Source organism: Corythoichthys intestinalis, chromosome 1 (genome assembly GCF_030265065.1).
Source record: "Corythoichthys intestinalis isolate RoL2023-P3 chromosome 1, ASM3026506v1, whole genome shotgun sequence".
Lineage (NCBI taxonomy): Eukaryota > Metazoa > Chordata > Actinopteri > Syngnathiformes > Syngnathidae > Corythoichthys > Corythoichthys intestinalis.
In genome coordinates, this window is record NC_080395.1 from 31509454 (window position 1) to 31532777 (window position 23324).

The following is a 23324-nucleotide window of genomic DNA, read 5'->3' on the forward strand; positions in this document are numbered from 1 at the left end:
TGGTGACTGCATATTGTGGGTAAAACTTAATATATAAATACATATTGAATTTCAATGCATACTAGCATTTTAATAGCTAAAATTAATTATTTCGTTTTATTTGAAGCTTTGCATAGTAAAATTATCTTTTTGTTCTTTTCAAATTGAAATCTTTCATCTTTAAAGCAATTAAAAACAAACTATAGGAATTGCCGCCTGTTTAATTCTGTTTTTTTCTGATTGTATTTTATGTTAATTACTATTTGGGTCGAAATATTCTCAACAGCGATTTATTAACTACTTCAAATCAGTTATGAAAGCCGGAAGAATAACCTATAGCCTAGTTGTAGATTTTAAACATGATTTACAGTATTTGTTCAGAAAGGCTATTGTCATTCTGCAGGTGTACCTAATGAAGTGTCCAGTGAGTGCACATTAATGCATGCTGGCGTCATTTTTAAATGTTATGTAAACGTAATTTACCTATAGAAATTGAAGCATTGAAACTTTATTGTGAAAGTAACTGTTTTTAGCAATAAAAAGAAACTTAATCCCATAAAGACCTGGCGTCCACATATTGGTGAACATCACATTTTGGGTCATTTAGACCAGAATTTTAATATTTGGTACAAATGTGGCCTATGCGCTAAGTGTCATTTATAATTATATCACTTTTGTATTAATAATCATTATCTTTATATAGTTAGTATAACTAAATCGTTAGTTACAAAATAGTTAATAAAAAAATATAATGATCATAAACTATAGCTATGGCTTGAGAGTAACACTCTAAAGTTGGGTTACATCCGCAAACCCCTTAGTATTTAACTCATTTGCTGCCATTAACGTTCAATCTATTTTTCCTGGAAGGGCAAAATGGACGTCTATTGGCGTCATTGGCAGCCATTGAGTTAAATGAGAGCGTTTATACGAAAGCGTGAAAAATTGATGGTTTTGTTTGTGCATTTTGCAGGGGTTTTTTTTAAGAACACGCGCCTGTGTCCACTCATTTTGGGGCGTTTAGGCCAAAGTTGGAGTCAGTCACAGCATGCAGCGGCATATGGAGCCCCTTAATGTAAAGTGAGGCCTCGTTAATTGCACATGAGAGTGCACGAATGAGAGCAAGTGACGCGGAATAACGCCGTGCACGCATGCATGCAGGAGGCAGTTAGTTGGATTACCCGTGAGCAAGGCAGCACAGTGAGCATCTGCTCGGTAACGTGCATGCAGGCCATTTTCGTTATAAGGAAACAGAACAAACAAAAAAACAATAAATGCATTCTTTATATATTTTCATTTGAAGTGTATAAACTGTTTTAAAAAGATATTTTGTATTGTATTGAGTTGGGAACTTGGTCATCGTGGAGATATATCTGGGGAGTTTATGATCAATATTGTCTATATGTCATTTTAAATCATCTTACATCGCAAAAGGTGAAGGAAATATATTTTTATTGGCGTTTTTATTTTATTGACCTTTTTGAAAGAGTAAATACAGTATGTTTTAGTACGTATATGTATTTTTAAATAGAGTATTTTGGCGTTAATGGAGTGTTTTCTCATTAAGTTACGTTTTTAACTCTCATTTCCATTTGATATTGATACTGATAAATTTGTATTTTTTACATGATAGTCCAATTTTACCATTATAATTAAGTACTTTTAAACTCGAGTACCTTTTTGTAGATTTATTATGTTCTCATTTAGATTGTGCCGTTTAAGTATGCTTCAAATTTTCGTCTTTTTTACTTATTAATGCATTTTTCAATTTTTATCGGATATATGTGTTATTTATTTATGCATTTCTTAAACATTTTGATAATAAACCACGGTTTGTTTGTGTGTGTGTATGTTCAAATGCAACACGTGGTGCAATGAATAAGAAGGGGAATATTTGTTTTTCCCTTTGTTTATTTATTCCAACAATTCAAAGGCCTCAGCTTGAGCCCCCCTGCAGGAATTCTAAATGTATTCCGTATCGATTACGCCGCGTTATCAAGGCCTGTGCACTTCAAAATGCGTAAGGCCATGCACGCACTTTCTTTTTCTTCAAACCGAGCAATCCGGGGTTTACATTTTGTAACACATTTGTTTAAGGCTTCAACGTGCGTGGTGCGGATTTAATTCTAAATCGGATTTAAAGGGAGGCTTTAATTTAATAGGCGTTTAAAAGTAAAGTGGTATTTTGTTTATGGGTTATGAAAAGATAATAAGAAAAAGGCCGACATTTATTTTTGCAAAGGCTAATTCAGTTTCCCTTCAAACGATCACATATGGGCTCATTTTTTAAAATTTACTTTGCCAAATGTCATTTATTGCCCCCACCTAACCCCCTCCGTTATTGTCATTTTCAGCATGTGTGTGTGAGTCAGTATTGATCCAAGCCCCTCATATTACTCCACCTGCACGGGAATGACGAATCATCAGCGTGCAAAGCCAACATTCAAGTCACTCACATGCATGCACGCTTGTTTGATTTTGGTTTATTTTAATAGGCAGATCTGTGCTTTACTAATTGCCTGCTAATTGAAGTGAGTGACTTCATGCTGGGCGGTGCGTGTTTTCCTGCGAGAAAAAAGACGTGTTTCTTATCATGTCTGTAAAGGAAATGTCACGCGCACACGCGCGCTCACCAAGTCCTGGAAGGATGCATATCGATCCGTATGAGAATGCTGTGTAGACGGCATGTAAGGCCAGCCATTGGCCTTTTGTTCATTCTCTATCTATCTATCTATCTATCTATCTATCTATCTATCTATCTATCTATCTATCTATCTATCTATCTATCTATCTATCTATCTATCTATCTATCTATCTATCTATCTATCTATCTATCTATCTATCTATCTATCTATCTATCTATCTATCTATCTATCTATCTAAAGAACTAATATGCAATGTTGACAATTTTATATGTGATTCAACTGTCATTTTTAGCATTTATTTAACCTTTTTTCGGTCAAGTGACTTTTTTTTTGGGTTAAATTCATTAATTAAATACTTAAATAGATAAACCCTATAAAAAAAAAAACTCCTGGCGTCCACTTATGTTGACATCACATTTTGGGGCATTTGACCTTAATAAAAACATTTAGTACTATATACGACCAAAAATCTGATGTCCACACATGTGAACGCCATGTCCAGGTGTTAATTGAAAACAAAATCAATAAAACTAAACTGAATAAAAACAGTGTTATGGCCCCTACTCCAAAGTTAATTTTTTCATAGTATTTAACTCATTGTCTGCCATTGACAACAAAAGACATCCAATTGTTTTTTTGGCAGTAAATTCTCATGTTTTAGCGGCAATGATGGTGCTAGACATCCATATATTTTGGTCATTCGCTGCCAGCCTCTCCCAGTCAGAATGGATTAGACGTCTAGCACTGTCGATGGCAGCCTATGAGTTAAATGAGTGCCCTATGAAGAGAGAGGTTTGGACAAAAATATGGCTTCTACCAGAAATAACTGTCTTATCCAGCGTGTACACAATTTTCTGATCATTTAGGCAACTTTGACTACAACTATAACACTGGCAAGGGCGTAGGTTTGCATAGGGGCAGTAGGGAAATAACCCTACCAACTTTTTAGGATGCTAAAATTGTCCCCACCAACTTTTAAGCAACCTTATTTGCATTATGAGTTCAGTTATATAGGGAATTTAGGTTGTCCTCCCATATATTGTAAGGATAAAATTGACCCTACCATTATTAAGTGAATGGTTTACATTTTGTTTATGTTTGCTAATAAAAACTAGACATTTATTCTGGAAGTTTTCAAAATGTTTCTTTAGTCATTTTTGAAAACAAAGGCTAGAACCGAACAGTGCATCACCTGAACCAATACACATTAAAGTTATTAACACTGATTTATTTAGCATTGATCATTTAGCCTATTTTTTTCCCTTACATGCGCGTTTGATTGGCTCATGACTTCAACCAGCCCCCCCCCCCCACACACACACACACACACACGCATTCACAGCCTGACAGAAATACAACATGCAGTCTCCCGCTCCCCCTACAAAGACAAGGGATATTAGATGTTTTTTTCCGCCAGCAGCAACTACTGTAAGTAATGTAAAAAGACGTCAATGTTGTGGAGGTGGGGAATACACCACTAACTTTGCATCTGCTACAGTGCTTCAAGTCAATTTTACTCACTTAGATTTTTTGACATATTAAAAACAGCTGGCTGAAAATAAGATTAACAAACCTATTTTAAGCAAAATGTTTGTATATTTAATCTTAAAAGAAATCAGAAATCATGTCAGAAATGTTCTTCATGCAAGAATATTGTTCAAAACATTATTTGAAAGCAATTTTTTCTTGATTTAGGTGAAAAATGACCAATTTTTAGATGTATGGGCTCAATACGAATAAATAGTAATATCTACTTAAAGTAAGTCCAGAATCTGACGCATTAATCTGTTAACTAGCCTTTAACACTTAAAACAAGATGGGAGAAAATTATTTGACTGGATTTAACAAAAAATAACAGATTAAGACGTTATAAATTTGCAGTGTGAAAGTTAGTCCAATACAGATTTATTTTGCATCAATCATTCAGCCTATCAATTAATTAGAATAATATTCATGAGAAATGTGGCCCTTTGTCGCACTCACCCAATCTGTTTGGTCTTGATAATGTCCCGTCCTCAAGAAAAAGTGTACATGCAATGTTGAGACCAAACCTACGCCCTTGAACACTGGGTATTGATTTGAAAAATCTGTTGATATATTCGCCTGACTTCGGTGCAGGCAGCATGGGTTTGATTCCCACTCATTGGCGGTGTTGTGGTTATCTGTCTCTGTGTGTGCCCTATGACTGACTGACGACTAGTTTAGGGTGTAGTCCACCCGAAGTCAGCGGGATAGGCTCCAGCACCCTGCGACCCAGTCAAGGATGAGCAGTGTTGAAAATGGATGGATGGAATAATCTATTGAGTTAGAATTTTAAAGTGGTAAAAACTAAATTTGGCAATTTGATTCCATATTTGCATTAAGTTTTTATCTAGCAGAACTACTGTTTTTCTCCAGACTTACACAATTATAATTAAAGTAGCCATCCCCATTGTGAAAAAAAAAAACACTTTTAACCCTTAAATACCTGCAACATGAAGCAATTATCAGAGAATCCAAAAATTTGAAAAATAAGGTCCTCATGAAACTTCTTTTTCAAATTTGTAAAAAGAAAAGTCAAAATGAATGTGTAATAAGCGCTTTAATATCTAAAACCCTTGCTAAATCCTGTTTTTTGGGGTTTTTTTCCATATGGAACCTGCAGATGCATGTGTTGACTTGCATCCATAATTTTTTTTTTCCTTCAAAAGGAAATGTCAAAATTCTGAATTAGTCTCAAAATCATGAATTTTTAGGTGTTTCAAATGTGATATATTTGGCAATAAAGGGTTAAACATTGTAGTTTTCATTTATTTCATTGTGTCAATATGTTTTAATATACAGGAAATAAAACAAGCACATATGTTAAGTACAATATTGTTCATATGTTGTAAGAAAACTGCATCCTATAGTTCAAAATCTTGACAAGATCGAGAAAAACTGAGGTCCGTTTTTGATTCCTCACCCAAAAAATGGTTTATATTTCTGTCAGACCTAACACAACACAATATATTCCCCTTTTTAATCATGTGTCCTTGTAGTTAGTGTCACTATACTATAAAATAACAAGCTACTACATCAACAGCTGAACAAAGATTCCATTTCAGAAATAATTACTTATTAATTACACTAGGGTCATACTATAATTACAAAAGCATCTTAACACTGCAATACAGAATTTTAGGCTTGCCTTTGCTTGTATTTTTTTTTGGGGGGGGGGTTCAAATAGATTTAATGTTTGCATATATGGTCTGTAAATATCGGAGATCATTACTGATCACATGTGGGTTTGAAAAATAGGGGTTTTACTATTGCTGTCATCATACAGAAGACATTACATTGCAACATCGGTACAATCTGGAACACTTCATATAGTGTATTACTAACCTTAAAGGTGAAAATTACAATAAATATTTGTTACTGCGTGTACCTAAAAGGTACAGGGTCAGCCAATTATTTGTTGGGTTACCCACCTTTAAGGCACTATCATGAAATTTGATGCACAGCGTCATGTGTCGGTTAATAGGTCTGAAAATAATATTTAATGTAATTAACAGACCCTACAAAGAGCAAAACCCTGTTTATTGTGCACTGATAACTTGTGCCTTCTTGATGTTTTTTTATTCTTTTTTTTTTCTAGTCACTTTGTATCTTCTTATGTAGTGCATATTTTTTGTTGGCATGTGTGCTATGGACCCCCTGTGAGGTTCCTGAATAAAAATAATGTTTGAAAAGACTTCTTTGACAAAAATACACAATCCATTGACAAACGGCAAGTATGGCACTAACTGAACTTGTCTTCTCGTGCTACATAGCCGTGTATTTTACAGTATTATCAAAACCCTCTTTGTTTAGCTATACTGTATGTGCTTGCGTGTGTTATACCCAAAGAGTTTGTATATAAACGTGTCTAGCTGAGAGATACATCAGAAGTGAGAAACCCATGGCCTATGAGCCACATTTGGCACATTGAAATTTTTGATTAAGCCTGCTAGGCAAATGCTTGATAACAAGAAAATGCCATTTCTGGAGAAATTTCATGGTCAAAAGGTTTTTGTTCAGAAATGGAGAGCTCTTAGAGGTATGCTCGTGTGAAAAGTGCCATTTTTTGGTAGGAACATGTTGAGATGTATATGATGTGAATAGGCAAAGATGTGAACCTTGTAATTAGTGCTGCAAAGATTAATCGATTAACTCGAGTATTCAATTAGAAAAAAAGATTTGAATTAAATTTTGCTGCCCCGAGTGTTTGTTTAATTAAAGTGGGGTTGCAATGGTTTATTTTGCACGTGTTTGCACTGAGTTTTATTGGTTTAGGTGGCTACACTGCCGTCTAGTCTGCCCCATTTCACATGGCTGAATCCAGCTGGTCCATGTTAAGACCAACATAAGCTAAGTTTTTGTTTGAGCTAATGTTTTCTAATGCATTTGTAATTTAGTTTATAGGTATATTTAGCCATTTTGTGTGGGAACATGTGTCCGAACCATTTGTTAAGAGTATTATAAAAAAAAATAAAAAATAAAAATAAATAAAAAGTTAGCGTTTTATAGCATTTAAGCTAGCAGACTTTTGCTGTGGAAGTTAGCCAATTGTTCTTTTGTTGTACATAAATCCTTATTTTATTTTATTTTTTTATAACGGTTGAGGCTCAGCTCGGGTATTTTAATTTTTCATGTTCCTTATCCGAGTACTCGATTATTCGAACTAACTAGTTCATTGATTAATCAACTACTGAAATAATCGATAGCTGCAGCCCTACTTATAATTGAATAGCTCAATGGGCATTAATTTATTCAATTATTGTTTTGTGAGTACGTTCGTCACTGACATCCAATATACAGTAATGAACTATTTTTTCACCTGTCACTTTTTGTCAAACCTTAAATGGCCCCTAGTACAGTATATATGGTGAAGAAATAAGTAGGACTTTTTTTTATCATATTGCTATATGATCATCCTTGGGAAACCTTTTTTAAAGCCTGTATCAAACCTAAGACCTAGCATTTTATGTAGCCCATGTTGTTTTGCTGAATAGATTTATTTTCAATTCAGGAGACCTTCTTGACCTGAATTTAACATTTTCTTTGCTATTACAAAACATGTATGTGTAATACGTCAATGTGAAGGATTACATCATCACTGTTTGTGGTTTTTAAAGTCATAGCGCCAAAAGAAACATTAACTTGAATTTTATACCGCCGAAAATCTACATCTGGACAGGTGCAAATTTTAAACAAATGTTTGACCGAATTGCAAATAACAAGTAACATTTTCCTGTGCAAGATTCACATCAATTTCCTGCCATAACTCAACATTGTCATCATGTGTGTCTGTGTAAATTTACCAAATAAACCACAATACGTTCCCTGACAGCATGTCGGCATTTCCAATTAATTTCCAATCGTGTGTGTGTGTATGTGCATGTGTGCCAGTTGGTCAGGCACACTTTTGGGGGGAAGGAATTGAGTCTCCTTCTGTCCGGCCACACGTCACACACACGCCGTTGACATTGACTTTACATCAGAGACAGTTTAACTTCTTTAACTCCTTTTTTTTTCTTTCTCTTCTTCTTTTCTTTTGTTCAACTCATTTCAAGCGAGCGCTGTCTCCATTGTAGGGACTCCCTGACAGATGCGGGCACCCCCTTAGCAGGTCCGGGACAGGGAAAAGTCTGAAAGGTTAATCTGTTGCCCACCCACCGGCCCCCGCTCTTCCTACATGCCCGCAGATGTTGGCTTTAGGAGTCTTGAAGCGTCACCTTTGACATGTCCCCCACATTCAGTGGCGGAGGGGGGTCCAGCACGACACTGACCGCTGCAAGCTGTCACCTCGCCTGCCGCCATATTAGTCTAAACCGCCTCTGACATCATGTAGTTATGGACCTGCTTTTAAACCTTTATAATTCTCTAATTTAACTAATTGACTGCCATTGCCAGGACTTAACGTCGTTAGTCGTTGGCAGCAAATTGCTGCGAGCCCTCCCAGTCAAAATGGATTGGACGTGCAAAGCCGTCAATGGCAGACATTGAGTTAAAAACAAAGATTTTTTAAAATTAAACTTTAGAGTGTTATTGAAGGCAAAGAGTGTTTATCTGTTTTTATTCATTTAAAGTTTATTTAGTCTTTGTGTATTTATAGTTGTAGTGCTTATTCATTCAAAATCATTTTGAAAATGGTATTCATGCATACAATAATGATTAATAATGATAGATTTAATAAATATAAATCAGACCTTTCATTTACATAAAACTACACCCGTGTTCGAACAACAACAAATTTGTAAGCAAAATTATAGACATCTTTATCATTCTTTGTGTCACAGAGGGAGGAAATTGTTTAAAAATAACTGAAAATGTCAATAAGTCTCCATGCTTCTGTCTCAAATGGAACGGCCTTCCTATAGTGATCCTTGTCTCATTTCTGTATTCTATATCTTAAAGTAGGAATTTCAAATTTTGCTTAACCCAAGCATAAATCAAGCATACTATCAATATTGAGTCATTTTGGGCATGTTCTTTTAAAGCAGCACTATGTTTGTTGTATTACAGAGTATGAATATTTTGCCATGAATTTGTAGTCTCAACGCGAAGAGGTAAACGGCTTATTTTGGCAGTCTTCGGAAGTCTGCAATAAAAACACAAAGCATTGCCATACTTGTTGATAGATTTTGTTTTTATAGAATAGAATAGAATAGAATAGAATAGAATAGAATAGAATTATACATTTCATACATCATTATACAGTTGTACAATGAAATTTTGGCACATCTCCCTTTACAGTGAAGATAAGTTAAAATCTCAAAAGTGACTTGCAAGTATAAAAGTATCAAATCTAAATAAATATAAATAAATATAAAATGTGTATGCGATAGTCCTATGTTCAGGGAGTGAAATAATTGAAGTGAAGTAGCAGCAGTTTGACAGTGAAGGCATTGAATATTGCACATTAATATTGCACGTGAGTAAGTATTGCACATAGAATATTGCATGTAAATGAATATTGGACATTGGCTGATGTGGTGTTACATATGGCAGTTCAGAGTGAAGATGGCTTTAGTAAAGACATATATTTAATAGCTGCTTCTTGAGATACAGTTTTAAGAAATACAATTCAATTTGACCATAAGATGTCACCATTGCACTTTTACCTATATCAACGGTTGTGGTTGAAATTAGTGCTGCAACGATTAATCGATTAACTCGAGTATTAGATTAGAAAAAAAGATTTAAATTAAATTATGCTGCTTTGAGTTTTCGTTTAATTAATGTGGCGTTGTAATGGTTTGTTTTGAAAGTGTTTGCATTTATAGTTGTATTGAATTGGGTGGATATACTGCCCTCCAGTCTGCCTCATTTCATGTGGCTGAATCCAGCTGCTCCATGTTAAGACCAGTGTTGTTAATAACGGCGTTACAATATAACGGCGTTACTAACGGCATTATTTTTTTCAGTAGTGGGTAATCTAATTAATTACTTTTCTCATCTTGGCAACGCCGTTACCGTTACTGAGGACGGAAAGGCATGCGTTACTATGCGTTACTATATTGGTCGAAAAGTCTGAGGGAGACGGACTCACCGAGACGACAGAGCAGAGCAGGAGCGGGGAGGAGGCAAGAAAGTTGTGACGCCGAGCAAACGCGATGCTAGGTAGCTCCAATAATACATGTTGTAGCCGATAGCCGACAAACTACGCCCGCATGTTATGGTAGATATGGTAGACATGGTAGATATCCCATGTACTGTATATAGATATAAGTAGATGCAAAATGACAGCCTACATGTTAAAGCAGTAGGCTTTTTAGGACGGCTCTGTTGTAGAGAACTTTCCTCGCGAACCTAAGTAACTTTTTATCTAAAATACTTCTAAATCGGCAAAATCTTGACTTGAATCTATCTTTAAATGATGAAACAGTTTTAAAACTTTCATATGTCGAAAGTAGAGAGAAGGGAACTAATGCAATACTGGGAGCAATTTTAACAACTTTTAACAGTCGATTCAGGGTAAAGGGTAAATTAGGGTAAAGAATTGGGCTCGGGCCAATTGTACCAAAAACCTCCACAAAAAACGTCACATAGTGTGGTCGATGTTTCTTTTTTGTTTGTTTGTTTTTTTTGTTTTTTGTTTTTTTTTTTTGAGGAAAAAAAAAAAAAAAGTAATTATCACCAATTACTTTGCCAAGTAACTGATTACTCTTACATTCAGGTAATTGAGTTAGTAACGCAATTACTTTTTGGGAGAAGTAATTTGTAACTATAATGAATTACTTTTTTTCAGTAAGATTAACAACACTGGTTAAGACCAACATAAGCTAAATTTTTGTTTGAGTTAATGTTTTTTTTTTAATGCACTTGTAATTTAGTTTATACGTATATTTAGCCGTTTTTTGTGGCCATATGTGTTTGAACCATTTTTTAAGAGCATGGTAGAAACAAAAAACGTTAGCATTTATGGCATTTAAGCTAGCGGACTTTTACTATGTAAGTTAGACAATTGTTCTTTTGTTGTACATAGATCCTCATTTATTTTATTTTATTTTTATACCGTTTGAGGCTCAGCTCAGGTATTTTAAATTTTTATGTTCCTTATCCGATCACTCGATTATTCGAACTAAATAGTTCATCGCTTAATCGACTACCAAAATAATCGATAGCTGCAGCCCTAGTTGAAATGCAGTTAAAAGACGGTATGTATAATTTTTATACTTTCTTTTATAGCACCGTTTTAGCTTGGGGGAAGTACAAGACAGACAAGGCTGGCGGCCCGCCATGCTTATAAAGAATTGTGGGAAACTCTAGTTAAGTTAGCAACACTAACTAACAGCTTATTTTGTCGCAGACTCCTAATCGTAATCGTCAAAACCTTTCACTAATAACCATTGAAGCTGTTTTGAAACGAGATTCGAAAAAGTTGTATAACATGTGACGCACGTTTCATGCTCCTCAAGGTTCATGCCGCATTATATTTTTCTCTATGGCTTTTCATAAAATTTATTGCTGTGCTTTGTGCAATGGAAGCTTTTAGAAACATTGAAACAATGCCCTTTCATCTCCAAACATTTTTTAAACCAATAAAGTGAAGGCTGCATGAGAGGTAAGAGGACAATTGGAAATTTTCCACTGTGTTTAAAGTTGTGTTACTGATTGTGTCCAATGATTGATCTGATGATCACAGCACAAGGCAATCTAGATGTGCCCTGAATCACTTTGGATTCAGTTACTTCATGCTTTTTGCACACAACAGATTTTCAAATCTGGTGAATTTTTAAATGAAATGTCACTTGCTATTACTTGCTATTATTATTACTTGCACTATTGTTATTGTATCACTTGGGGAATTTTAATGCCCGGAATTGTTATCTTGTTATATTGTCTATTTTAAATACTTTATTGGTGAGGCATGACCAAGTTAGTTATATTTTAGATCTAAGCTCCATTATATTTAAGATCTAAACCCCCTAAAATAAACTGTGCATCTTTTCTATTACTTTGAAATAAATATCCGTCAATATTGTTTGCACTTTAGCTAATAAAATATGCATGTAAAAATAGAAAGAAGATGGATATTTCCCTTCGACCATACTTTAAACAGCACTAATGATGTGTTATTGTACTGACATGGCAAGTATTATTAAACACGTCTTTAACTCTTAGGGTTCAGTGGGATTCATCCTAACACACACATAGCCAGGCTTGGTTCGTTAAGCCTAGTACTTGAACAATAGACACATCTGCTCATCGTTTTCTATCAAAGGTGACTGTACCGCAGCTTCTTTTCGTTTAGTTTAAACCGCCACATAATTAGCAAACAGGCGTTGGAGGGTGGGGGCTGGTGGTCTATTGTGCAAGTGCTTGTGAACTTCAGAGGCGACCATGAATGTAATTAATGCTGTTTTACCATGGTTTGCATGTTAAGAGGGTAAAAGTCTTGCAGGGGGGGTTGTTTGAGGGAACTGCAAATGAACCCAGAATTTTTGTATGCCTGATTTATGTATTTTTAATTTGGGACATACCCCCCAAACCCCAGAAATTTGGCTCATGTAAGACACGATATTAAAATTTGGTAGAGTCCAAGTGTTTAATCTCTTTATTCATTCTTGAATTTTCTTGAACATAAACATATTGCTGACCTCTGCGACCTTTGACCTCATTACCCCAGAATTGAATCACCTCTTCCGTTTCATATTACAAACATATCCTGCAAGCTTGATGATCCATTTATTCGTTCTTTATTCATCTTGAACGGAAACATGGACAGACAGCCATACAGAATCAAATACATAACCTCCACATTCTGTGAGTTTCACCTACTGCGAGAGGTAAAAAATAAATACAGAAAAACGCTATGGTTATGGTCCTCAGTGTCACTCTTAATTTGATAAATGATTTTTTTTTTTTACAGTTTTTAAATGATCTCATTTGCTTTTTTAAAGATTTTTAAATGGGAAAAATGAATAAATAAAGAGATAATTGCAGTTTTTTGGTGGGGTAAAAATAAAATAAAATAATGTGATTTTTTTTTTCTTTTTTCAAAATGTGAAAAGGACTCTAAATTTAAAAATATATTAAAATAAGTTAGAGATTATACTTCTTTCCTGCCATTGACAACAATAGACGTCCAATTCATTTAAACTGAGAAGATGTAAGCTCCATGCTCGTTCCAGTGAAATTGATTAATTGATTGAAAAATCGCCGCCAGCCTCTCTCAGTCAAAATGGAGTGGACGTCAAGAGCCGTCAATGGCAGCCAATGAGTTCAAACAGTGTCCTGTAAAGGGTTAAATATGACATGTGACGTCACGCTGAAGGGGCGTAACTCAAGAGAGAGTTAGTATTTGCAGTGCGCATGTGCAGCCGCTGCGGTGGTCGACACACGCAAGCCGAGAGAGAGAGAGATGGCGCGGCACCCGACCGGAGCGCAAGGACAGCTGGCCGGCGATGGGGGGGCTTGATCGACAAAAGAAGGAAATAATACCAATAGTTTTAAAAATATATTTATCAATGAAGATAACTTGGATTTAGAATACACAATCGAGGTAGTGTGTGATTCGTCTTATTATTATTGGACCTATAAGAAGAGAAAAGAACAAAAGAATTGAAGTTTGAGGACTTTCGGGGGTGGGGGGCGCCAGCTAAGCAGGTTACATAGATGGTTGGTCCACAGAGCCACCCGGACCATGAATGCCCAGCTGTCGATGGAAAATATAGGCGACCTGCACGGCCATGAGTCCGTGAGCGGTCACGGGGAGCTGCTGAGCGGCCACAGTCCGCACTCCCGTCCGAGCCCCCGGGGGCTAAGCCACCGCGCCATGGGCATGGCGACCCTCCTGGACGGCGGAGACTATCACCACCACCACCCGGGACACCTCCACCCAGCCATCAGCATGTGCGAAGCCCCAGGCATGAGCGCGAGCAGCACTTACACCACCTTGACACCCCTGCAGCCTTTGCCCCCCATCTCCTCCGTGTCCGACAAGTTTCCGCCGCACCACCACCATCATCCTCACGCGCATCCCCATCACCCTCATCCGCATCCGCACCAGAGGATCCCGGGTAACGTCAGCGGCAGCTTCACGCTCATGCGGGAGGACCGCAGCCTGGCTCCCATGAACTCTCTCTATCCCGCCTACCACCACAAGGACCCCTGCATGGGTCAGAGTCTCTCTCCGCTGTCGGGCTCCGGTCTGGCGAGCATCCACACGACCCAAGCCGGCCTGCCGCCCTACGCCCACCCCGGCGCCGCCATGCCAGGGGAGAAGATGCTGACGCCCAGCGGCTTCGAGGCGCATCACCCCGCCATGCTGGGACGCCACCCTGAGCAGCATATGAGCTCCACGGCGGGGATGATGCAGCTGAACGGCCTGCATCACCATCCGCACGCCCACCTCGGAGCGCAAGGGCACGGGCAGGGGCTGGGAAACAGCCGGGAGCAGACCTCCGCTCTCGGGCAGCAAGGAGCCATCAATGGCGGTGGAGGCGGAGGAGGTGGAGGAGGCCAGATGGAGGAGGTGAATACCAAAGAGGTGGCGCAGAGGATCACCACGGAGCTCAAGCGCTACAGCATCCCCCAAGCCATCTTCGCCCAGCGGGTCCTGTGCCGGTCTCAGGGGACCCTGTCAGACCTGCTGAGGAACCCCAAGCCCTGGTCCAAACTCAAGTCCGGCAGGGAGACCTTCCGCCGCATGTGGAAGTGGCTGCAGGAGCCTGAGTTCCAGCGCATGAGTGCGCTCAGGCTCGCAGGTGAGCGAAGCCTCGGTAAAGACACATTTTATTCTTATCATTTTATTGTGATGTGTTTTCATCAGCATTGACTCTTAGGGCTGCTTTATTATTAATAATAATCAATATGAAGGTCTGGTGCATCAGCTGGGAATTTAAATATAAAATTTTGTCTTGTAATCAATCAGCAGCTTTGGAGTCACTGTTTTCTGATGCACTGTGTGATTTATTTTTCCTATATTGGCGTGTTTTTTCACGTATTTAAATTCAAATATAGTCACAATCAATTTTTGAGGTGAGATTTCTTCAGCTATATCGAAATTGCTTATGTATTGACCTAAAAAAAATATATTCAAGTGCATTTCAAGTCGGTTTGATTAAATAATTACAAGTATACTTCATTCTCAATGACTTTCCTGTACAAAACGATATATTTTGCTATATTTGATTTCCTAATCATTTATTTAAGAGAAAAAGCCCAGAATGCATTACTCCTTGTTTGCATTTCAATTACAATGTGGCCTGCTGATTTGTAGTTTTTTATTTGTTGTTTTGTCGGTGTTCTTGTTTGTAACATGGTCATTTTTTGGTGTCGTTTTACCTCCAAATATCGACCCCGTACTCTGAATTAAGTCAAGTCTTGCAAGAAGAATCGTTAATGTTTATTTCTGTGCATGTATGAGACCGAGTATAGTCTTTTTTTCCTGGCCCTGCTCTTGGTGTAAACAGATATTTACAGGCCTTTGTGAGTGTAGTGATTTGTATACCTTGCTAAAAGGGGCTTTATTACCCTATGCACTGCAGTTCAGTGGTGGTTAAGTTTATTTATTCCAGAGTGGGTGAGTGTTGTTTTTCCCCTGTCTAATTAACTGATAGATCTCTGTATTAATTCGTCCCTGCGGTAGTCAGGAGTCAATTAAGGCGCGCACACACGCACGCACTCACACGTGCACATTCATTGACATCCATTGGGATTTTTTTCTTCCTAACGTTTATGAGGCTAATCGATGGGCTGCACATGTGTGGGTTTTTTGGTTAAAAGGGAGGATGTGTGTGTGATGGTGTGTTCGTGTCAGTGTTCATATGTGTGTGTGAACTTTTTTTTTTTTTAATATAATCATAACGTTGAAAAATATTCACACGATATGTATTAAAATGAGTTCATTAAAAGTCATGGGAAAATATGTTTTTGTTATGTTGTAGTAAATGTCTGCATGAATAAGAATTAGAGCCATTTATTCAGAAAGGATTTCATTGTTGTTACCAGTCAACCTCAGTAAATGTTTTTATGACTATAAGAATATATAAATTTTAGACAGCCATACTTACCATACAAATTGTTTTTTGTTTGTTCTATTTTTGTTAAACGTTGTAGAAATATTAAATATATCAGGAGTTTTACATTTTTAAAAAATTAAAGGAACTTTAAACATTTTTAAAGCATCAAATTAAAAATGATAATGACCTGATCGTCCCTATATGAACTTTGTGCGTTCGTGCGTGTGTGTGTTTGAAAAACAATGTGCTGAAGTGGATGTAATATTCTTATTGATTTTAGGCTTCTGAAATTAATCTCGGGCCTTTTCTCATTTTCCCTATACGATTCCACCTCCATGCATTCAAAATTGAATGGAATCAATTGAAATAAACAGCATGAGCATATAACTATGATATACATATGTATAATTACACTGATATACATTTTTGTGTGTTTAGTTGTCGTGTGGCTGTCCAATAGCAGCTTGTACTGTATACATTTGTGCGTGTGTATGTGTCGAAGTTATAAGAAGTTTTTTCCATGTCATGCTAGATAATTTGAAAACATTGCAACACTCAAACGAAATATTATCATTAGGTTATGACAATTTGTCAGTTAAATATTTAGCATTGCATTGGTTAGAGCCAATGCTTTCGGGGTCCGTATATTGCTCACAGACTATAGGTTATCCACCATTTACGATAATTATACTTTTTCTAATTGCATATAGACATTCATTCTCTTAGTTGTTATTTCAGTGTAGAGTTATCTCTGGAGCTTGTAATGATTAGCAACCACAGTGCCCATGCGCGCGCGTGTGTGTTTGTGTGTGTGTGTGTGGGGGGGGGGGGGGGGGGGGGGTTCTTGCTGTCTGCGTGGCCTTCACTCCTGCTGATTTATTGTAGGAACTCCTGAACCAGCAGTTAATGTGTAGTGGTACTGGGGAAGAGCTCTGTTGATCATTTTAATCATTATTATTATTATTAGAGTTGTTGTTTTCGCTAGACTCCATGATGTGTACTCAGATATGATATAAGGGCATAAAAAGTAATATTGAAGAAATGATCATGGAGAACTGAAATTTAAAGGCAAAATGTGTTGATTGTCAGACATATGTTCATTTATAAGTTTATTATTGTGACTGAACTATGAGGTGTTTTCTTAGGTTTAACTAAGTGTCTAAGTCAAATCTAAGCATTTCAGCATTGTTTTTCTTAAAGTAGCATTTAGTATTGGTGTTGTGGCTAAAGCTAATGTGCATATGAGCAACTCAACTCTGCCCTCTCCTGGTCTTTTTTCATGAAATAGCAGAAAATAGAGACGAGCGCTTGGATAATTGAATTCTTCCTTTACTCAATGTCCGTGTGACCAAAGCAGCATAGTGGTTGGTGATTAGTTTTTGTCTCATATGTTGATATGGTCTAGGTTCGAATCTTGGCCTGTCCTTTGTGGAGTTTCAACACCCTACCACCTCTATCCTAAACACGCACATGCAAATATACATGTTTTATTCAGTATATGTTGTGTGGTGACCAGTTCAAGGTGTATTTTGCCGTTGGATTTGGGATTCAACTTATTCGCGGTTTTACTGTTGTTGTTATTGAATTAAACCATAGTTTTCAGGACCATGGACAGCAACCTCAAACACTGTTGTCTGCTATTAACGAGCATTGCAATGATCAAAAGTCACATTTTACCTCCCAAAATATCATCTATAAACATGTAGATATTTGATATTATATTCATGATAGATATTGAGTAACCAACTGCTTTTTTGTAAGTACTCTATTAGTCACTGAAAGTCAATGTAATGAAGCGCACTTCCCACGGAGATCAATGTGTGTTTTCCACATTTTGATCCTCCATTAAAAAGCAATATGTGTTGAATCTCAAGCAGCCTTTGGCTAAAAGAGTCACATTTATTGCTGTTGTTCTTGTAGTGGTGTAGAAGTTTGAATATTTAGATTATTTACACGAGAGCAATGACTGTAATTTACCTATGGTGCTCAATCATCAGATTTTTATATAAAGTTCTTGACAGCTTTTGGAGTGATGTAAAATAACTCCCTGGACATTTGTAGCTGTAATTTTAAAAAAGGAAGAAACATGTAAAGTTGTGCTTATAAAGTCTTTTTAATTTTTTGGCAAGAAATGAGAAGGTGTTCTGAGCAGCGCGTTAAAGGTGTGCAACCAATTTAACATTAACATTTTGAGCATGTAAAACAGGGGTCTAAATTCCAGTTATTGAGGGGCCGCTGGAAATAATCTGGGTTGCATCAAGGATTTCCAAAATAGCGACAAATGTTGCTAAATCGCTTTGACTAATTTAATAGTTTAAAATCCACCATAAATTATCATATTAGGCCATTAGACATTTTTAAAATGAAAAAATGGGGCAAAATACACATGGGCCACACATATATGTATTTATTATTTTTTACAAAATTATTATTTTTGTTGTTTTCTTTTTTTTTTTAATAATTATTTCTTTTGTTGTTGTTGTCCATGGCTTTATTTGTTTATTATTTGAAAAATACATATTTTTGTCTATCTAAATTATTTTTAAATTATCTTACTTTTTTTTTTTTTTTAATGATCTTTAGATTTTTTTTATTACTCATGGCAAAATACGTCCGGGAAACACAAATACTGCAATTTGACGTCAAATATGGATGCATTTGTACATTGTGCCTTTAAATCAGGGTTGGGCAAACTATTCCACAAAGGGCCGCAGTGGGTGCAGGTTTTGGTTGCAACCCATTAAGAGGACACCTTTTCACCAATCTGCTGTTTTACAAGTGCAATCAGTCGATTGCTGTCAGGTGCTTCGCATTTCTGCTGAAACCGCATTGGTTAAACTATCTATGCTGGGTCAGTTGGAACAAAGACCAGGACCCACTGCGGCCCTCAAGGACCGGTTTGCCAACCTCTGCTTTAAATGGTGTTGCTTAGTTTTTTGTTTTTTTTAAATCCCACTACGATTTAATATCTTACCTTAAAGTGCTGCTGCTGGGTTTCCCGCAGTACTTTATAAGCCTGGCGGACTGCCAGGCTTCTCTACCACCAGTTTTCTGAGCAACACCATGCAATGCATTTGTAACCTATTGTTTTTATGGCAGAAGTTTCTAATATTGTAATCATCCCATCATCTAAACTCTATGGTTGCCATTGATGGTGATAGACATCCAATACATTTTGATTGGGAGTGCTGACCACGATTATTCACTGTCAGCCTCTCCCAGTCAAAACTGATTGCACTTCCATTGCCATCAATGAGTGTTTTTAATGTCAATGTAATGTGTATTTTTTACTTTCCTAACAACAACAACAGTGGCAACTATAAATATACCACGGCCTGGCTCAAATTGTGACTTATATTTGAATGATCACATCGCTGACTGACATTACATTCCCTCTTGTCTTTACCGGCCTCTCCTCAGCGTGCAAGCGTAAGGAACAAGACCATGGCCGCAGCGAGCGAGGCAACCCAGTGGCCAAGAAACCCCGCCTGGTGTTCACAGACGTACAACGGCGTACACTCCATGCCATCTTCAAGGAGAACAAGCGTCCATCCAAAGAGCTGCAGCTGACCATCGCGCAGCAGCTAGGCCTTGAACTGGCCACTGTCAGCAACTTCTTCATGAATGCGCGTCGCCGCAGCCTGGACAAGTGGGTGGACGACGGCTCTGGTCACCCACCTGGCGCCGGTCTCAGCGCCTGCACCAAAGCCTGAAGTAGGACCGGGGCGATTTGACCCTTTCTCATGGACTAGACTCGGTGGAAAAGCTTTAAAACTTAATAGAACCTTACAAAAGACCTCACGTTTTTGCCCTTAAATATGTACTATGTTCATATTTATAGTATCCAAAGATGAGAAAAAAACAAACCAAAGACTTCTTCTTTCTTGTTTGACCTGCTTTGACATGTTTGTGTTACACACTTCAAAAAGACTACTGTGCCCCCTTACCCTTGCCCATACTCACATAATCTCAGTGGTCTCTAGCTTTACAAACCCCAACCCTTATCCCACTATCACTTTCTGACTCCGATTAATGGAGGTTCTAATCAGTCTTATCCGCGGAGCTCCAATGGGATTTGGCCAATCAACGTTAAAGAAATTTTAATCCCACTGGAGCAACTGGATTGTTGTTTGATTTGTTTACTTTTCATGGATCCATGGACAGTTACGGGGACAAAAAAAAACAAGCTCATTGCGTAGACTGCTAGCCCCAACTTCCCACCCAGGACCGCAATGTAGTGCTTTCCTTCCGCAGTGCTGAAACGACGTTTTTAAATAGAAGAAACCAAAGCCTCACTCATGCAGCCTACAACTAAAACAGTAGCAGTGCTTTTAACCAAAGATGATATTTTGCAGTTGTTAAGCCAGCCACTGCTGTGACATTCCCAATAATACACCATACTATAATCTTGTTCAGGGTTGTGACAGTAGCACATCCTAGTTTATTTGGGGCAGTTGCACAAAAGGCAGCCATGTTAACTACTATATTGTTGAATCAAACATCCATTATTTTCTTTCATATTTATTGTTTAGGGTTACGTTAGGAATACATCCTACTAGTTGATTTAGCAATTGCACAAAAGTGAGCTACGTTTGTGAATACATAACTATCCATGTTTTAATTGTTCATCCATTTTTTGTTCATATGTCATGAAAAAATCTGCCTATATATTCGTTTACCGTGGGTCTACATTACACTGAGAATCACCTTTTTTTTTTTTTTTTTTTTTTTTTTTTGGTATGACAGCTGTTTTAAAGTAATTTGGAGTGCGAAATCCAAAACTGATCTCAGTTTTTCTCGAGCATGTCGAGCTTTGGAACTATAGGATCCCCGTATTCTTAGACAAGTACAAATTGAACTACGACCGCCCAACTCCCTAAATGTCACATCAGCTCAGAGACATGATCAACACAGCCAAAGAGCACACACACACTCTCTACTAGCTTACTCGGAGCCTACAGGCAACAATAAGTCTGCAATGGGTTTAATTAATTAATTAGCACTGAGACAGAAAAAAGAAAAAATGTCTCTGAGGATTGATGCCGACACTTATATCCCTAGAATATACCAACCAAATTTCATTTGTCGTCCACGAATAAAAGATAAGTAGCCATTTCCGTTAGTATCCTTAGTGAGAAGAACATTAAGAAAACAGGTGAGATCTGGAGGTCTTCCTCTCGGCAGTCTAAAGATATGAAAAATATTTCACTTAGCATGGCTGCTTGTTCTTTAAAATCCTTCAAATACAGAGATACAATGAAATATGAAAGAAAAAGCCATTGACTGCACACTATTTAAAAAAAAGTTGTCAACAAGTGAAATTTAGAGTCAACCCATTTTTACATTTTTTTTCCCTAAATATTCAAGTTAACACTTGAATATCAAAGTCTAAAGTGTGAGGTAGTTTGAACTCAAAATTTCAAGTAAACTGGACTTCTGTCACAACTATGGCAGCGCAGATAACCAAGCTAAACATAGCTTTTGAAGGCACCGGAAGTTAAACTAAGGCTAAGTTCACACAATTGTTTTTAAGTTTACTCAGAATTTTCAGTAGACTTAAAATGTGTTACTCAAGAGAACTTAAGAATTTAATTTAATTTAGCATGACTAATAGTAGGTTTTAGTTATTTTTATACAGTACAATGTTTATATAACAGTTTTGTTTTTACAAAGAATATGGCTAATTGTGTGCATTTCGTAAACAACGGAATAAGGAGATAAACTTCGGAGAAAAGCTTTACAAAAGTTTGAGTTTAGGATCCTGCTTCCAAAAATGACGTTAAAAAAACAGCTATCAAACTTAAAACAACAGATTTTTTTTTTTTTTCTGGCCATCCATGTTTGCAATGTCGTCATCCATCTTTTTTCATTTTATTCAGATCAGTGTCATTTCAGAAACTGGAGTGGTGATTACATGTTAAGTCAACTGTGAACCTCTGTACTACCAATTCCATAACATTCGTAATCATTCATCCTTTTCTAAATTATTTTCTGAATTTATTCTGTTCAGGGTCAAGGTAAGGCTGGAGCATATCCCAGCTCACTTCTAGCCAAAGAAAAATCGACACTAGCAGTGACTTAACGCTCATAATCATAAACGGTAATTTTGCATGACACAAGCGTCAAACTTTTTGCCTTACAGATGCCTTGTTAATCAGTTGCATCTTCTCAAAGAGCGGGGTGAATGTTACTGTTAATGCTCGTTGTGAAGGCCAATCAGAAGGTGTTGTCACTGTGAGCCAAATATAGTGTTTTGCTTTAATTTCTTGTATTGATTTGTGTGTCCATCAAACACGTCAAGTGGAGAAGATCAATGGTCCAATTCACCTTCCTTTCTCTTCCCCTTCCCCCAACAATCCAAAGCCTGGAAAGCTATGCATTTCAGCACAAGGAGGAAAGCACTACAAAGGGGCAAGCGTCGCTGTTTTTTTTTTTTTTTTTTTTTTGATAAATTAGCCTGGCCCCTTGTCATCCTCCTCCTCTTTTTCCTCAAGGCCACGGTTAGCAGCTCTACATTCATCAGAAGGAGCGAAAAAGAAAGGGACGCTTCTTCAACACCCAACAAAACAATGTGTCACCGGCTGATGTTTTCTAGTGTGAAACCAAAGATGCTACCTCACTCAAGTTCCATACGTGATTTCTATCACTTTGATGATACCAAAGATAACCAAAGATGTGTTGTTGTTGCTTTATTTTTTTCATTGCACGGCCTCTGTGAGTGATGGTAAAAATGATGTTGTCAAGTTTCCCCTTTCCCTTCCCATCTCCCCCTTCGACACGAAGCACTCCTGTTCTCAATTTTAGCGCTATAGATGTAGTAACATATGCCATCAGTCTCCCAAAACATTTATATTAATATTTTGTGATGGGGAGAGTGACACAACCTTTTGAAATACATGCCCTTTCCTTTAGAAAGCAAAGCTACAGATTATGATGATGGGGATATGAAGATACATGTTATACATAGGATATATGCAGAAGTTTTTAATCTCTGATCACTCATTTAACTCATTGGCTGTCATTTATGAGCATTAACAGCCAGTCCTCCCAGTATAAATTAATTGAACGTCTTTTTTTTTTTTGTTTGTTTTTGTTTTTGTTTTTGTGTTAATTTTGCTTTTTATCTATCAACTTTTTATTAATTTGTTTATAAATCTGTTTTTAAAATATGATTAATAATTTAAATATATATATATATATAATTTGATATACTAGTGTGTCTAAATGA

General features: G+C 37.1%; 2 protein-coding genes across 4 annotated transcripts in view; both read left to right on the forward strand.

Annotated features, from left to right (window-relative positions):
- LOC130922650 (uncharacterized) overlaps window positions 1–8476 on the forward strand; it is a 275463-nt gene extending 266987 nt beyond the window's left edge. For both annotated transcript variants that reach the window (XR_009064558.1, XR_009064557.1), the window contains one exon: window positions 8201–8476. The gene's annotated coding sequence lies outside the window, so the exon portion shown is untranslated. The remainder of the gene's footprint in view (window positions 1–8200) is intronic.
- Window positions 8477–12965: 4489 nt separating this feature from the next.
- Window positions 12966–23058, forward strand: onecut1 (one cut homeobox 1). Of its 2 annotated transcripts, none has more exons than XM_057842946.1 (2): window positions 12966–14854; window positions 19517–23058. In XM_057842946.1, the coding sequence occupies exons 1-2, from the start codon at window positions 13777–13779 to the stop codon at window positions 19807–19809; spliced, it is 1371 nt and encodes a 456-aa protein (XP_057698929.1). In that variant the 5' UTR covers window positions 12966–13776; the 3' UTR covers window positions 19810–23058. The 2 variants fall into 2 exon arrangements, with proteins under 2 accessions (XP_057698929.1, XP_057698938.1); XM_057842955.1 differs by having other exon boundaries at window positions 12966–14839.
- Window positions 23059–23324: the final 266 nt, after the last annotated feature.